The sequence below is a fragment of the Brachycentrus maculatus genome, unplaced genomic scaffold, assembly GCF_059751285.1.
Source record: "Brachycentrus maculatus isolate JH-2025_06_01 unplaced genomic scaffold, ASM5975128v1 h1tg000897l, whole genome shotgun sequence".
In the NCBI taxonomy this organism is placed as follows: Eukaryota; Metazoa; Arthropoda; class Insecta; order Trichoptera; family Brachycentridae; genus Brachycentrus; species Brachycentrus maculatus.
This window is the reverse complement of record NW_028281622.1, coordinates 1-18,263: the sequence shown is the minus strand read 5'-3', so window position 1 is coordinate 18,263 and position 18,263 is coordinate 1. Positions and strand designations below refer to the sequence as shown.

The 18,263-nt window shown below is 38.1% G+C and overlaps 1 protein-coding gene across 1 annotated transcript; it reads left to right on the top strand.

Moving 5' to 3' along the window:
• The first annotated feature begins 17,249 nt into the window (after positions 1 to 17,249).
• Positions 17,250 to 17,954, top strand: LOC148299899 (putative abhydrolase domain-containing protein DDB_G0269086). The gene is made up of 2 exons (XM_088275518.1): positions 17,250 to 17,717; positions 17,823 to 17,954. Exons 1-2 carry the CDS (start codon positions 17,250 to 17,252, stop codon positions 17,952 to 17,954), a joined length of 600 nt encoding a protein of 199 aa, XP_088131644.1.
• The last annotated feature ends 309 nt before the right edge of the window (positions 17,955 to 18,263 follow it).

Sequence of the window (18,263 nt, the reverse complement as noted above, 5' to 3'; positions counted from 1 at the left end):
CTCTTAAGATTTGTTTACAAGCGGGACAATCAGAAATCAATTCGTAGCTTTAAAAAGGCTTGCTGCCTACCAAAAAAAGAAATATTCAATGGAATCTGATAAAAAGGAGCAATAAAGCAATAAAATAAGGCAGAACTCAAAAATGAGAGAAAAGCAGGATAAACAGCAAGCCTATGAAGATTAACAGGAAAGCGGAGAATATTTAGAATAGAGATTCGATAATGAAACAATCTACTACTAAGAAGATGTCAGAGAGGACAGGAACAGTTCAAGCCGGAAATTTTAATACCTCGGCAACGATTTAAAAGATTCGGAAGAAGATGTTAATAGTTCTGATTCAAGAAGCTAGGCTGAATAAGATGAATCTCCGACAAAATTCTTCAATGAAAAGGGCCACTCAGCTCAAGTTTATCCATGCGATTAGAATGGTCAACCAATAATTGAATAATAAAATTTAGTTTACCCTAAGCACAAAAAAATAAAATTGGCAGTTGCAGCTATTTTGGCTTTATTTGTTTCAGGAATTATCGTCTTCTTAGCTATATACTTCACTCGCAGGGATTAAATTATCATAGAGCCAACAGTTATTATTAGTCGCATCTTTCAAGAGAACTAAGTCTATCACTTAAACTATACAGTTAACACAGATATGTCGGAGAGTAAATAGCTATTAATTTAGATTTTACTGTTCGAATTAATTATACTGTATTCTTTGCTGTTGTCAAAAGCTCGTACGACTCCGATGGCTTCGCTCTCACATCCTTCTCAGCCTCCTTACAGAAGAGAAGCGAATAGAAAATATAGAAAAATGGAGCTAACAACGAAATTACTGTTTTTGACGACTCCCTCACATATGAAAATATTCTCAAAGGAGCCAGCAGTCCCGATACTGAAGTCAATTCGACTGATGACGAAGACCCATCAATGACTTGCGAGCAGCTTCAATCAGCTTCTAATTCCACAGTACGATGCCTTGAGCCTGTTCTTTCAATCTTTCAATTCTCACTTTCAAATGTCGGTAAAATTCAGCATTTCACGTTTCCCAACAGACTCGAAAGATAGGTGCTTGGCATCCTCAGAACTTTCGTCAAAATGTTCTCCCCTTTATTAGACAGTAAAGCTTACAAAGATAAAACAGCTTCAAAAAGAAAGACTCTCTCTTCGAACCCACTCTGGGCAACGAACGGTTCAGATAGCTTCTATGATGAGGTGGAAGAGTATTCGGCTGTTCCAGGCGAAAACGAAACTCAGTTGAAAAACAATGGCGAGACCACTGTGCAGGCTGACACTCATTCCACAAACTAAGTATACGAACAGTCATCAAATTTCGGATCTGATAACAGACTCACATCATCTTCGTTGACCTCAAACTCCGAGTTTCTTACTCCTGAGCCCTAGGGCAATGAGACTGCTGATGGCTAATTTCAAGCGGAAGAAATCGGACTTAGCTTAAATTTTTCGTCTCATCAAGAATGTTCCCTCGCTGTGGTCGAGCAATTCATTGCAGAAGAGGAGCACATTAAATAATTCGAAGGTCTAATGCTTATATATGAAAATCAAACGATGAGTGTGTCAGTTGAGGGTTTGATAAATCACATTTTGAAATATAACGAAGTGTCAGCTTCCCAAGCTGGAGAAACTCGTCTTCTTCTCGAGGAAGACGGATCACTGTCGATCATAAAATATGAGAAAAGGATTAAGATACTGGGAACGAACGTGATTGGTTTTAAGATTGGGGCATATGGCTATGTCAAGCTGAATCTAAACCTCTACCAAGACCCTCAAAACTAACACAAGAAGGAGCCGGTGATTAAGGCAGACACTGGCACCATTGTAGTGTTAGGAAACCAAGAATTTCCTTTCTCTCTGCTGAACTACCAAAAGAAATTACCGCCATTAACTCTAAAATTTACTCTTACAGAAATCGAAAGCGCTCTGAGTTTGCTGTCTCCAGACTTTATTAGGCAAGTGGTTGATATTTCGAAGATGATTATCAACGGCGAATTTGAATCTTCAATGCTCCCAGCTATAACCAACATTGTGTCTACTGTGGCCAATCTGACAACCGTAATTAATCAGGAGTCTGCCAGGAGTTCACCCCTAGCAACTTTGAACCAAATATTTGATACATTGTACACAATATAAAGGGCCTATAGCAGCAAAGGAATGTCGTTGCTCTCTCAGGACAGCTAATTTATTGCAAACATCTCATCAAAGCTCTTAAGCTACGCAAACGTCTCATACAAGGAGGCATTGGAGGTCTTCGAGACGACCAAACATTTGCTGACCACCACAAAATCAGAAATCCAAGACTATCTGCAGGAAATGAACGAAACTTTCCTGGCCAAGAATATTTCTTAGATAGGTCGTCGAGTGAATGCAATGATACCGCCAGGAGTCTACGAAAGATACGCATAAGAAATAAACAAGGCCAAGATAATCTTCGACACCATCGCATACATTCAAGAAAACGGTAACTCCTATAAAGGCATTCTATAGCAGACGCTAGCGAAGCATGAGGACAACTTCCTGCAATTGATATCGAATGTCGCAAATTTATACTTCGAAAATCAAACCGACATTATTGAAAAACTGCACTCACAGCAGCTCAAGGAATTTGATGAGCAGCTCAGTCAATTTGAAGACCTCAAATAAATGCTAAAGTTCATGGAAGAAACTATTCAAACATCGAGCAGGCACTTTTATAAAATTGTAACAGCTACTAATATTGGTTCTGACCAATATCGAAATTCTTTTTCAGACCAATTAAATCTCATTACAGCGAATGCAAATGGGGCAAATGCTTAAAAGCACGAAGGATGCTGCGAATGGAGACGTCTTTGGTACACCTTGGGGATCGTCAAATAGTGCTAATATAGGAATGATGGTGTTGGGCATCAGGCTGCACAACCTATTTATTGGAGTACAACCAGATAAAGAATTTAGGCCTTCATGCTGAACACGACTAAGGCTGCCTAGCAATTCATTTATAAGGTAGCCGCGATGCTCAACGATGCAAATCTCGATATCCCGGCCAAATTCGCTAAAATGCAATAAATTTATTATGAGTCTTTAGGACGATATCCCCTCGATGCGGCAAGCTTTTTATAAGCAATTAATGAAAATCGGGTGCACGCCCAAAACGCAAGAAACTCAGTTCGGTGTGGAAGCACAGGAAGCCTCGATGCCTTAATTTCCAGATTATCTGAACTCTACTCTTTTGTAGCCAATTATCAAACCATTCATAATGCAGCTGTATCACAATACAATACTGTCATTGAGACGTACAACCTCACAGTCTACATGAAAATCATGGAATAGTCGCCCCTCACATCTCAAACTATATAATTTATGAGCACCTATAAATCATATGTCAAAAGCGTTTTTGATATTTTCAATTCTCTCAAAGATATTTCCGATAGGTATTCGCCAAGGGACTTTGTCTAAAATAGTACATTGACGGCAGAAGTGTTTTTGTTATATGGGCAAATAATCTCTCAAACCAGGCAGCAATGCGAAAACAATTAAACCCAAAATTAATAAATCAATAATATCAGAAATGATTATTTAAGCAAGTTCGAAACCTATAAAGACATGGATAACATTGTTCTGGCCTCGGAAGTGCAGAAGTTCAAAGACTTTCTAAATTTCAACGTCAAAAACATCTTTAAGCCCTTCCTGACGACTCCGTTTTGTGAGTTCGCTACTGGTTTCGCCAAGAACATCTCTATACTGTACCCTGATTTCGATAATTTCACTGTTCTCTTCAAACTTTGGAAGGACTTCAAACAAATCAGAGATAATTCGCAGGCAAGGCTGAATAATCTAAGCACGCAGTGGTTCGCTCTGAAAGGATAGTTCTTCCAGTTGTTCACGCCTGAAGGATTTGTAAGTTTTATACGTTCTGCAGAGAGTATAGCCCGCAATTTAATCAAGGCGACTTCCGACATTTCATTATAGCTGTCGAGTATTCGCTAAATCTCAAAGTAAATTCTGTTATTTGAATCTGCCACTCAGAACGAACTGACAGAAGCTTTCCAAGCATTCGTGAAATCCGACTTTTAGCTGTTTCCTCACACTATGTTTGAAAATATCTCATCGTTGGCAAATCAATCAATTGATATAATAAACAGCCTCAGCTTCGATGTCATTACGGTCGTAGTTGCTGGCAAAAACGTGTTTTAATACTATGAGTCAGTGGTTAACGATTTCAAAGCTGGAGTTATTGAAATAAAGAGTTAGTTTATGGATTTGTGTCATAATTTTATAAGCTTGGACAGCTTAGTCTCTCAGGAGTATTTGAATAGCATTGACTCCAAGTTCCGAAGGATTATCACAATAGCCAACGAAACGATATTTCCAAACATAACTGAAGGATCGAACCAAATTCTGAGTAAATTTAAGAGCTATCAGTTTAAAAGCCCACAGCTTAAGCTGATTTTTCGATAAGTGATGAAGGTCTTAGTTGATACGTCCACTGCCATGCAAGTGGCGAAAAATAATATATATCCGAGACTGAAAAAGTTTTTCGACTTTATTTTATCACTGATCGAAAAATTGGAAATTGCGAGTCTAAACACACTCTTCCAGTTGGGCAAAACTGTGAAAGTGGAGTTCGACAGATTCGTTAGTCTTTTCACCTCCGCGCTGAAGAAGATACTGCAATTTCCGAGCATAGTCTCTGCAGATTTCAAAAATCTTTTCAAATTGGATGATTTTATTAAATAAATCCAAGCTTAGGCGAATGGTACTCTGATCCTAATTGATCAAAACATTCGGAACTAAATCAACAAAAGTCTCTCAGCCCTTCAGAAAAATTCTGCATTCTATACTAAATTCCAAAATTCTAAAATCCCAAACGAATTGACTAACTTTATAAAAACTGGCTTTCGAATAGAACTAAATGATCTGTGGCTTGCAAATTAGATAGAATAGAAGTTCATAAAGATAAAATAGCTAATCTCGAGCATTTCTGGAAATATTCAATAGTTTATGTAGTAGCTAAGCGCTGCAAAGAACAAAGTAAAGGCCATTGAGTAGAGTGTCGAAAAGAAAGTCAAATAAATTAAGGAAGAGTTTAATACTTTGAAAAGAAAGTTCAGCTCTCTAACTAAGCTGGTATTCGTTACACTATCAGCCGACTTAAGTGGTGTTGTCATGGGATCGATCAATAAAATACTCAATAATATTGATGGAATTGTTGATGTCGATTTGTTCGCAGTGGGTTAGCTGACTAGTTCGCAATTAAAGACAGAATCGATTAAGCTACTAATTGATGGCGCTATTGAAGCGTATGGATCACTTAAATAGATTCGGAAGCCTTTTGTCGAAAAGCTGAAGAATGGACTAACAAAAGTCGATGATTTCGTGCGCGGCTCGCTCACTAATAAGATACAGAAACTGAAGGATGGTTTAGTTTTCATTAAATCTCAATCAAATTTATAAAATCCCAAACTTACTTATGTTCTTTATAAGCATTAGTTTCCACCCAAAAGGCAGAATCTCTTTGCTTACAAACAATTAATCACAACAGCCATTGGTGTATTTATGCTCAATCTCGAACTCAATTACACCCTCAGCGCGGCATTCCTGATTGAGCTGAGATAGTATCGAAACATCGATATTGGCACTGAATTTACTGCAGCATTGGTCGTCGATGTAGCCTTTAGCTATGGCATTTCATACATTTTGGAGTTCGGTTTGTTCGTGAGGGGAAATATTCTTCGAGCAAGCCTCTCCCCCAAATTTCAAATTAATGGCATCATCCCAGTTCAGCTCGTTAAGGCCATAGCAGACATTTAGGAGATCAAGGACAAGAATATGATTTCCATCTATTTTGTGACTGACTTCTAGCTGTACGCAATCGAACTGGTAGTCGGGTTCTACATCAAGCATATTTGGCTGGAGCTAATATGGCTAAGAATTAAGTTCTGCTTCAGGATCTTTAGGAAGAAATTTTGTATTCGCTTCAAAATACCTATCGGCTTCAAAATCATCTTCAAGAGACATGATTTCGGCTGGAAAATTCCTGGTATACCTCTACTAAAAACGAGGATTCTAAACCTACGGCTTTTGGAGTTCAAAGTGTGATAGATCAGACTTAAAACGAATATCTATATTAGGCTGAGTTAAATATATGCACTCAATTATTTTAATGATATTTATGATTTCGGGATGAGCTGAATCAGTTGAGAGCTTTGCTATGCGGCTCAATATAGACATATCCAGGCCTTGCGAACCTGGTCTTCCTTGCCTCATCACTTTTCCTGTTCCATTTATTCTCGATCTGTTGTGCTTGTTGTTGTGCCTGCATAAACAATTAATATTACAATGCTTGCCATCTGGTGGGTGTAGAAGCTGCTGATTTCAGTGTAATGGGCAGATACTCTGTCATTTAATGCATTGTAGGGAACTGGGATGCCTCTCTTGGTCAGGTGCTCCAATGTTGTGCCCCTAAGTATCAGATGTTTTACTCTTCGTTTTTGAACTCGGCGGGGATCATGAATATTAAGAGAGTCCAATATATCATGAGCTTGCCTGATAAGGACAACACTGCGTATGGGCGAGTACCTACGAATCCTCCTAAATTCAAATTCCTACAACAGTGAATTCCTACCTCAGAAAGGAGTAGTTATGCAATGCGATACCCATCGTTTGGACGAAGATTCTGTTCCACAGCGAAATAAGCTTGTTGATTGGATGGAACCCAAATTGTCGTGGCCCAAAGGCAAAGAATTTTCCAAACTTTCCTATCATGCCTGGCCGCTTAGCCATTTTCTCGTTGACCAGAGTTACAACAGGCCTCAGGACTTGAAGCCATGCTTTTTGGATAGGGTTCATTTGATTTATCAATTAATATAAGCCATGAATCATGGGTAAATGAATAATATCGAAAACGAATATAGATGAATATGAAGTTCTTTCCTTTTTAGATTAGAGATATACAAATCAGCTTACTTTTTCTTTTTAGTTGTCATACTCGTTGGTCAGGTTCTTTTTGCGAAAGGATGCGATGATAGATTTGATAATATGGATCACCCAATAAACATGCATCACCACCAGAATGAGGCTCATTGACAGCAAATATATGTATTCGTGTTTGATCATGTACCATAGGTCGTTCGGCTGTGGGATATTCTCGTAGACTTGCCAGAGAAGGCAGAAAGGGTAGACGATCAACCTAAAGTATATCCATGTAATTAGTAACTGCAATGCCGCGTATCCCTCTGTGAAAGCGTTCTTGAATGGAAAAGGAGCCTCAATGAAGAGTCGTGTGCAATGTAGTGCTATATCGCTGACATCATGCACGATCAGAATCATCGCTCCTGCCGTTATCTCATTGCAGAGGACAGAAAATAAGATTAAGCTCACCGTGACCGTATGATGAAGTGTCCATTCGTAAAATTTTAATTCATGCTTTCTTCGGAAGAAGAGCAGATCGAAGAGCAGGTAGGTGTGAACTCCTAATTGGAAGGAGAAATAGACAGATAAGCTGTTTCTTTTGGAAGTTGGCCAGTCGGGGTAGTCAGTGTAAATGGCCGCGCACTCTCCAGTTCCTCCTGCTATTGAGGGAAACCAGTATTCTTCTCGAAAGGTATAGTATGCATATATTGAAGTCGCAGAGTAGTAGGCGATGTCGTAGCAGAGTTTCATGAAAAAATCTATCTTGCGCTCTCTCGCATATCCTGAATATTTTGCACTCACGAACTTCGAGATGGTCGTCCGGCATAGCTTGGAAAATATGAATTTAAAGGCCTGAATAATAAAATGTTTACACCGACGAAAAAGAACCCACTTAGAATCCAGGCAATCATTGCTTCCTCGATGACATGATATCCCTTGCTTTGGCATTCACTCCGGAACCTCAGGAACCCAGGAATGCAGAAAGCTAAGATCGAAATTGCAAAGATGCAGACATATTTAAATACAGCCTCAAATGGGGGAAGCTTGTCCTTTGGTGCAGTGGATTCTTTATTCATTAAGTTATATGACCTTTGATTATGTCATAGTGCGCATATAATATGTTTTAATTCAATTTAAATCTGTAATTATTTGGATACATTTTTTGATCTCTATTTTTGGTTCAATGCATTTTCAAAAAATACGAAATAGCCGCTAATTCAATAAAGTTATCGCTCCCTATTTTTGAAAAATGTCACATCAATGACAGAATTAAAGTAAAATAAAGTAAAGTAAAATAAAGTAAAGTAAAGTAAAATAAAGTAAAGTAAAGTAAAATAAAGTAAAATAAAGTAAAGTAAAGTAAAATAAAGTAAAGTAAAGTAAAATAAAGTAAAGTAAAATAAAGTAAAGTAAAATAAAGTAAAGTAAAATAAAGTAAAATAAAGTAAAATAAAGTAAAGTAAAGCAAAGTTGGAGAAAGTTACTCGCTGTGGCTCGTTGTTAATAATGTATGGGAAGATAAAGAATAGGCGTGCAAATTGGAGTCGCTGAGGCATCAAAGTTTTGTTGGTGTAGTACTGAGCGCACGTATAAGAAAAATACTCAATAATACACTATCTTTCAGATACTATTCTTGCAATTCACTAGATAATTATACTCTCAGGACAAAAGCGAAGTGATGGCATACAAATGTAAGATCGTATTCACCTGAGTATTGTAAAATGAAGAACAACCTGCTCAAATAGAAGAACTTCATCGAAATATGCACAGTTCTTTGAATATTGCCCATTCAAGATAAAAGGGTAGCGCAACTATGAATAAAATGAACAAGATGTAGGTTAACAGATTATTTATTATTGATTTTTCATTGATATTTTTTCTCAATATTATTTCATGACCAGACGCAGCCAGCTCAGGCTATACTCAGTCAGAAAATATATTTTCATTGGCAATCGATTCCAAATGAGATCACTAACCACTTTATAGGATCCTCAAACATTGTATATGATTGGGAGGAAAAGTGAATTTTTAGGCTGATTAAAAAATAGGCGCTGTTGATATTTATCTTATGATTGAGTATGTTGTTATAATTATATTTAATGGGGTGTGCTACTTCGGGGATAAATCAGCTGCAGAAAAAGTATGGAGGCCAATTGCTCACCTGGGTCCAAGCCGAGATAGGGGCCAAGCTTCTGAAGTAACAGTTCGGAGGAGTGAGAGGCAAAATTGAAAATATCTTTAATAGCAGTCCCAACCTCAATAACCCAAGCAAAATATCCCAATTCGATAGCATCATCAGGAAGATCAATGATTCTGAGCTTAAATAGGTAAATGGCATCATCAACTCCAAGCCCCAAATTCCAGAACTCGACTCCCTTTCTCCAGAAAAAAGGACCTCCTTCATTGACAAGGCCTCGGTCTTTTTTAAGGACTCTCTCGGCAAATACAAAAGCGATTTGCTATCGAATCTTGACACCAAAGGAATTCTAAATCCATCCAAGTACATGTAAATGTTCTGATCTTTAATTGTTTGGTTTATTCAATATAATGCAATAAAATGATCGCATCAAATATATAAAACAGGGGTTTAAATCGGGAATTGATTAGATATTCTTTACACGGGATAAATTATTATGTTTTTTAAGTCACGCAACAGGAGCAATAAGGGCAAGAAGTAGGCCGCCTCAAATTCAAAGGAATCGAAAAATTAATCGAATTTTCAATCTGTTAAGATAAATTCGGAAGTTCCTCTAATTTCGAAGGCTCAACTCCAACTGAGAAACACAATTTAAAATAAATTTGCCAAGTCTAAAATTCAGTTCTATCGCTACCGCATGCTTTCTCATGAAGAGTAGACTTCTAGCGAAAATTCTAGCAAAGCAATTTAATACCAATGGCTTCAAAAAAAGAAAGTCATCGACTTAAAATTGTATCATACTTCCCTATCCCATCCTGATCCTTTGCATCGCAAATATCTGATCAGGACGAAAACCAGTTCCAAAAGACGATCTGTCTATACTGAAAGCAATACTCAAATCACAGCCAATCTCAATCCTTTCGTTCGGAAAAAATAAACTCCTTATCGCATAAACATTCATGATTTTTCTGCCTTTGAGGAAAGGAAAACCCTTTCCGATGATAAAAAAGTTAATGGCTGGAGGCAAGTAGGCTTCGACTGGAGGACGATTTCTAAAAAAATAAAAAATGCCAGCATTTCACCCTCATTAAAGGATAAAGCTTTTGTTTCCCGAGGGCAAAACAAAAATTGACGATAACCTCTATGATTTCTTATCCTCATTCCAGTGATTTCTCTTCCTATTCCTTTTCTTATCCGATCTTTATGTCAATTACAACTTTGTTTCATTTCATATTTTAATCCTATTTTAATTCTAATTTTAATATTCGATAGAACATATCATTTATGCTCAATTTTGGCTCAAAGCATGGAGCTTTCATCGAGTTGCTGACAAACCTCATAAAGATTAGAAGAGTTCTCTTCTTCCATGAATTCGCTGCTCGAAGCCTCCTGCATAAATTGAATCTCATGACTTGAACTCACCTCAGCGTCTGGATGTCGTTAGATTTCATTGTAGAAGCTCAAGAATTATGATTCTTTCTAAGAAGGAGGCTCATAAATCTCATTTTAATCCTTCTCCACTTACATATGTTTTCCACTTTACGCTTCTTCGTCTGAGCTGTAGGCATTGATTTAGCCCAACTTTGAAGAATCATCAGTCGAAAATGATATTGATTGGATATCCTTTATTGAGAATTCCGGGACAATGCGAAAAAGACTCCGGTAATAAGAGCTTTATATAACTTTAATTGCTGGATTCTTTGAGTTAAAGTATTCCAACCTTGAGTTAAACTCTTAGATACTTCTTCTGACTTCATTATCATCGATAGGATTTTATGATTACCGTTATTTGGCAGTTAAGATCATGCTTTCCAAGGTGACTGGCTTAACTAACTCGTTGATATACACAAACTTAAGGTCATTCGAAAGGACCATTGAACAAACCGATGGCTAATTGATAGTTAACATAGTATGCTTTACATAGTTTTGATTGCTGATTGCTACTTGCTTCTAAAATTAGGCGTAGGGGTTGCCCATTATCTGCATGGAGTATCCGCATTAGTGCACTGAGATTTAGTCTATTGATAAGTCAATAATATAGTCGGCATACTATTTGATCAAAACTTGCATTTATTCGCCCAGTAGCTACAAGACTTAATTGCTCGACCTAACTTAGTTTAAGTTGAGCTCGTAGGAGTTCGTAAGTCTTCTATATTAATTTATGAGGGCGTTACGAGTAAAGTTCGGGGTTGTTGAGCTGGCATTGTTGGAGAAACTGCAAAGAGTTGCTCTGCCTTGAGTTTGTGAGATAACTTGAGAATGTTTCATGACATTCGGCATGAAACTCTGACATATTTAAGAACCACTTGGCCATAGCAGGTCTCCAGAAAGTGAGGGCTGGAAATCTCTTGCTATCACCAATTGTGTCTTAATAGAGTTAAGTGTAAGCTTGGAAAGCAGGACCAATGGCTTCCTATATTTAATGAACGCGTACCTAAATATAATCAAGGGTACCTACACGGAAATGATAAAATTGCGATACAATGAATATCGGAGCATGAGTTCTAAGAATCGGTGGTGAGGGTCTTGGATGAGCTGGATATATTTTTTGGAGGCCGCCACTTTCTCCTCGCTCAATAAAAAGAGCCCTATTATAAAATTATGCAGCTCATTCTAAGAGAGTATGTAATTTTGAAAGTTGTCATATGTTATTTAATGTGCAGCAAATCGCAGTAAACGAATATTTTGAAGTTCCACAGGATGCTTTTTGCTACGAAGAAACTGACCAATGTAACTCGTGTCGATTTTCCTCTCGAAAAACTCATGCAAGTGCTCGAACTCCGGAGTCGCCATAACTTACTCTTCATCCGATTCGATGCCGACCAGGAACTGCTGAAAATTACTTGTGCATCCTATGCCCACGTTCTATCTCTGGAGCTTGCCCATTGGAAAATCAGGATCATCCGCCATTTTTTCAACTGCTTCCAGAATTTACTCGGCCTCAGCATTCTTGAGAATAGCCCTGACAAAGAGCATGAGATTTTGCCTGCGAGCGAGCATCTAATGGAATCCATTTTCCGATTCGGTCACCCGCGTGAGTTGCTAATTTTAAATTTACAAAAATTGATGGCAATCGTAGATTGAGTAGTAAAAACTGCGGTCAGCTTGGGCCATGCACTGGCGAAAATATTGGTAGGAGGCCAAAACCCTAGAAATAATTTGATTTTATTCGCTCAAGAAGACAGTGTCATCTTTAGAGGGTTTCTCCAACACTTCGGCTTAGCCGGCATAACTGACGTAAAGTTGAGCCAATGACTCCAAATCTAAGAGTTGAAAGACTTTATGCATGATTGTTCTGCAAGAGATAAAGAGAATGGTGAGATTGAATCCGGTTGCTTCGAGTTCCATGTGGTTGAATGTTTATCAAAGAATTTGGTATTTTTATTTATGCTTCTTAAGCATAATATAAACATTACTCAGCCATTTATTTCCTGATCGCTAATTGCAGTTCTGATAAATCACCAAATCTGCAATCCAGCAATTACCATTGTATATCACAAAAGCCAACATCATCCGATTTTATCAAACATAGATTTCAATTCCTCAAAGTATCTTCTGCTTTTTCAGAAATATGTTCTGAGCTGCAGAGCCATAACTACAAATATAAAGAATTCGGAGTGACTTTCCCAGTTATAATATAACCCAATTAAATCAAATATTAGGCAAAACTGCCAGTTTCTATGTATATTTATTCAATATACGTTTGCTCATAATATGAATATGAATATGCGACAGAAATCGGCGAATAACTCGCATAAAAATAATAACATATTCGATATGGCCAGGCAGCTCGAAGAATCGATCAATGCCAAAGATGAGGCATCTAAAATAATGGCAGCTTATTGCAAAGTGTAAGGCATCCAAAAAACATCCAAGAATGTTACCACATCTCAAAATAAATCATCGAATTTTGTGCAGAGGCCATCTTCTCAATATTCGAATAAGGTCAAGGAAACTTTGAGAGAGTTGAATGCGACTAAAAATCAGCAGAAAGCACAACAAAATTAGAATACTATATCTCAGAAACATAACAGAGACCTGCATATCGACAACATAAAAGAGAGAATACAAAGGGAGAATGGGTTTGGCAGCGCAGCAGAAAAGCATCTAAAAACTAGAGCCATTCAAAAGATAGTCGATATTCTTGCATTAAAGTACTCAAGAACGAGCTTTATGGTCTTTACTGAGATTGTCTTAATTGCACAGTAGCAAGAAGATAACGCATTTACACTGCTATATAGAATAAAATGCTGGAGACTACAAAGAATTTTTCATGCGTGGCATGATTAAATAGTCCTTAGTAAAATTTAAAAAGAGAGAAATCAACGGCAGGTTATTTAAAAGGCCAAAAGGCAGATGAAATTAGCAGGAGATTTCCACTACTTTACGCTAGTGAAGAAATCAATGAAAGGATGGAGGCATGAGACGAGGCAATCAAAGCGAAATAAACAAATTAGAGAGGTTGAAGACTAAAAAATCAAGCAAGAAAGATAGAGACTCATGAAATAAATTTTGAATGAGCCACCACAGGGGGCATAAAGGCAAAGAGAAAAACTCCAGGAAGATAATTCGCAACTGCAAAACAAATTGCATGGATTCTTGAGAAATTTGCAGGAAGAAGTCGATAATAAGGGAAGACTCAAAACGATTAAATAGAAAACCGATGAATCTGATTTTAATATTCTCATCCAAGTATAACGAGAACAATACGAATAAAACTCGGAGGGCATCGAATAATAAGATAATTCTCGGGAAATCTTACAGCCAAGAGATCGCGTCGATCACCCTGTGAGCCATATTGCAAGTCAGAATGATAACGAAGATAAAGGTCCACTGACTAATGAATAACTCGAGAAAAGACGCAGATAATTGGCCGAGAAAGCAAAGTCCCGCAAAGCCATGCTCTAAAAGTTGAGGAAGTAAAAGTAGCAACAAAAAAAAAGTTAATAAACAGAAAAGGCTGCCCTCGAAAAGCAAATTGAAGATGAGCAAAAGAGATTGAGGCAATAGCAGTATCGCAAATTTATGAAAAACAAGAGATAACAGTAATAATGGTAAATAAAATAGCAATAGCTGACCCAGAGAGCATCTGAATTTAACAGGCTCAGAGTAATGAAATATTACGGATGGGAGCCATGGAGAGCAATTCGTCGCATAAATCAGGATAAAGCCATGAATCTTTCTTAAGTTGCAACAAGAATGCTCATGAAAAGACAGTTGCATAAGCTGCTCACATGCATCTCCCTCATAAATGACGAAATTTAAAACAAATCACGCATTCGAGCAGATGCTTCGTATCGGAAGCAACTCTTTAGAAAAAGTATCAAAGTTTTGAAAATGCACTCTACTTCGCAGACGTAGCTAAAGTAATAGTTGTATGCTCGTCATTAGATCAACATACTGAAAGTAAACAATTATAATATTACAGATTCATTTAGCCGAATGGAAACGGGCTCGGGGACTTCTGCAAATATAGAACATGTAATGGGAGAGACCAAGAGCCAAAAAGGCTGAATATCTGCATACATTGACCTTAATGAATAAATCACTGGAGGCATTAAAACAGAACAAAGCTGAGCAGATCCAGGAAAAAAGAATAGTGTAGCATCGAAAGATAATTAAGTAGAAGGTTGAAAACATTGTGCAGGAGCAGCCCACAATCAACTATTAATAATTTTTATGATCATTCATGTTCTACCTGGGAACTTTGTATGAATTTATAAATACTGACCGAAAAATTGAGAGGAGACTACGCGATCCGACTGGAAAGTGTTCATATCCTTTGAATGTCGTATTTCCAAAAGACTTCTTATGATATATAATTGTAGGAGTAGGATCTGTATAGGAATATATATAATTGTAGGATCAGAGAAATACCAGCTCACAAATTCCGCAACCAATGTTGATTACCAAGTTGGTAGCGTATCGATCTTCTTATGATATTGATGTTTAAATCGTCAATAAATGCAGCCGATTTGAGATATAAAGCAATTTTATTATGATATTCATAAAAGAGTCCGATCAGTCATCTCCACTCATCTTGCGTTTTTCGAATAACTTGCCGAATCGCATCATGCTGCCGTATGATTCATTATCAAAATTGATGACACATTCGTGTTTTTGTTGCACGTATTTGTGAGTGCTGGACACAAAATCATAAGCCATTCTTTCTTACGTTTTCCCAATTCCGAGCTCCCACTCGATCTAATCAATGAAAATGACGTCCTTGTCGTTTTCAATCTTAGTGCTGACCTTGCGTGGTTTTTATTTGATTCTGAGAATTTTCTTTGCAAGCCTGATGTCGGAGCACGCTATATCATGAATTATTTTTACATAGGTTTTTGTCCCAATCTTCTATTGTAGCAGGGACTTGTCTTTCCAGATACCTCTTCCTCCCGAAGTAGATGTTTATGTCTTCCTTTAGCTACTTCTTGATACGGAACTATTGGCCATGCTCGTAGCAGAACTATGGTAGAAACTTCTCAACAATATATTCTTGACTCTCGTTGAACATCAACACGTAATCCTCCCAATTCCTAATTATGCTCTTTACGCACTCATACTTTTTCTCCTTGAGCCAGCACTACTTGACCAAAATGACTTTCCATATGGGTGTTTATCGAATATGAACGTAGAATTCGCGGAGATGTCGATAAAACTTAACCGGATATCTCCTGAAAATAAGCAGGGATGCTTTGAGCTTATTTGTGAGTTCGTCGCAGAACCCTATTTCTTTGAATTTGACCATTATGCCATGGTGCCTATTGTTGTGATCCGGAAACTAAATTTCGAAGTTGAACTCACTCACGCATCTCTATAGTTTCATGGTAGTGCCAATATCAAAAATGGCATAAATCATTTCTGATATTTCGTCGAGCCGCAAGGAAATAGGAAGGAAGAAGATGAGTTTCTTCTTCATTTCGTAAGGCAAGTCCTTGAGCAAATCCATCAGATAGGTGAAAATTTAAGGAAACTTCCCAAGCCTATTCGTGAGGATATAGACTTAATCCATTGCTTCTAGACCTCGACAGCCCTTCAGGTGAGAGATCGCAATGATCTATGACCCATCGAGTCTTTGGTTTATTGTAGGGAACCCGCCCATATTCACTACGATCACATTTTATGGTAATCTCTTTAGGGAACTCACTCTCGAGTTTATCATGGAGGGCTTTCCGACAACATAAATAGCCTTTTGGGTATCTTGATGGAGATGATACTCTAAAGGTTCCTCGACCTGGTACTTCATGTGGTAGGAAAAGAGAATGGGCTTCGCAGGGTTTAAACTTATATATATATATTACTCGTTATTCTTGGAGATATCGTAGACCCTTCTAATATATTGTTCTGAATCGATTCTATTTGGAACTGGCATAATTTTAGGGGCTCGATCCAATTTCGGATCATGTTCTTCGGTTTCCATATGAAACTCGCTTTTTCTTTGATTTTGATATTCTTGATAAAAATCCCAAAACTACTCTTCTTCGGTTTTGATAACCTTTTTCTGCTTTCGCTTGCGATTGACTTGCTTGTAGGGTGGAGACTACTAATACGAGTTTTTTCTGTCCCAACCGCTTTTAATATGCTAGGCTATTTCCTTTGGGATGTCGAACTATTTATTGCGCGGTGAAAGGATGCCTGCCCTGTCTTCTTTTTTGCTCAAATTCACAGAATATTCTCGAGCAATTGCTTCATAGTCCATTATGGGTTCTTATTTGTTATTCTCTTCTGCCGCAGTCACACATTGGTCTTCGCCAATCTGATTTCTGGGTCTTTTGTTTTGTCCTCCCATGTTTTATTCGGTGTCAGTGAGAAGCTCTTCGTCGAGCTCGCTCATCTACTTCTTTTTAAACAAGTTCCAGCACATAAGTTATAGTTGCCAACAAATATGGGATGAGCAGAAGCGAAGCAATCCGGGTTATTATTAATTATAAGCCAATTTTACAAAAATATTAATATATCTATTGGTAATCAGATTAGTTGCAACTCCATGCTTCAATAGGAAGATTTTGTAGGGGAGTTTGAAAGAGAACATTATACTATCATCAAGGATTACATTGACACAGAGGCAGACCAAATTAGACTCTACCACACTCGGTACCGCCCTCCTACCCCCAAGTACACCATTTGCATCGTCCATGGTTTCGGCTAGCATTCCACTCGCTTCCACCCTGTTGCCGATTTCTATGCCCGCAACGAGTTTGAAGTTTTAATGATTGACCTTCGAGGATTTGGATACTCAGGAGGACCTAGAGGGTGCGCTGAGGTAAGGGAACTTCAAAATGACGTCATCTGCTGTCTGAAAACTGCCAAGAGCAACCTGCCGCTTTTCTTATATGGGCACAGCATGGGAGGGCTGATAGTCATTAAATTATTGCTCGAGCGAGATAGCATTAATGTGGCTGGGTGCATCATCACAAGCCCCTTATTGGGCCTGTCCAAGAACCTGCATATGAACTGGTTCAAGAAGAAGTTCCTCACGGCTGCCGGCGACGAACTCTCTGACTTCATCGTAAACTCAAAGGTGAACCCGACGGCTCTCACCAAGAAGACCAAATACCTATATAAGATATTTGAGGATAGAATGATGCTGCCCTTCATGTCAGTGAAAATGGCAAAGCATCTGTTCGAAGCAATCGACTACGTCAAACTGCATCAAGACAGGTTTAAGTTCCCTGTGGTAATCTTCCATGGGAAATTAGACATGGTGACGAACTATGAAGATTCTAGGCATTTCATTTACAACAAGGTGCAGCCCTTCAAGTAGTTCCACATGTTTCCCCAGGGGTACCATGAGCTCCAGCACGACGACGAAAAGGACGACCTGCTAGAGAAATCCCTGCAGTTCATCAAGAAACTTCCGAACATAAAAAACTTCGGGCCGATGATGGTTCACCCCATAAAGAAGCCCGTCTAATCGAAGAGGCCGATCATTAAGATTATAATTGTCATCATAGCTGTTTTGGTGCTTATTAAGAAATTGAAACTCTTGAAAAAGTGATCATTCCAACATTTATTCTTACATCATTATTAATATTATGGCTCGAGTGGCATTTGCGCTGAATGTCCCATTATCCCATGCGCTATTGTGCTATTGATAATACAGCATAGATTATTTAGTATATAATAATACAATATTATCGTTATGTCCAAGTTTAAGCCATCAAGTGCCATAGGGGTTGGGGTTGGGGTTGGGGTTGGGGTTGGGGTTGGGGTTGGGGTTGGG

Bases quoted from the DNA above. Each gene is read 5' to 3' on its own strand.
- LOC148299899 (XM_088275518.1), top strand. From the start codon at position 17,250: ATGATTGACCTTCGAGGATTTGGATACTCAGGAGGACCTAGAGGGTGC. The intron at 17,718-17,822 runs GTAATCTTCCAT...ATGTTTCCCCAG, and splicing joins ACAGGTTTAAGTTCCCTGTG to GGGTACCATGAGCTCCAGCA.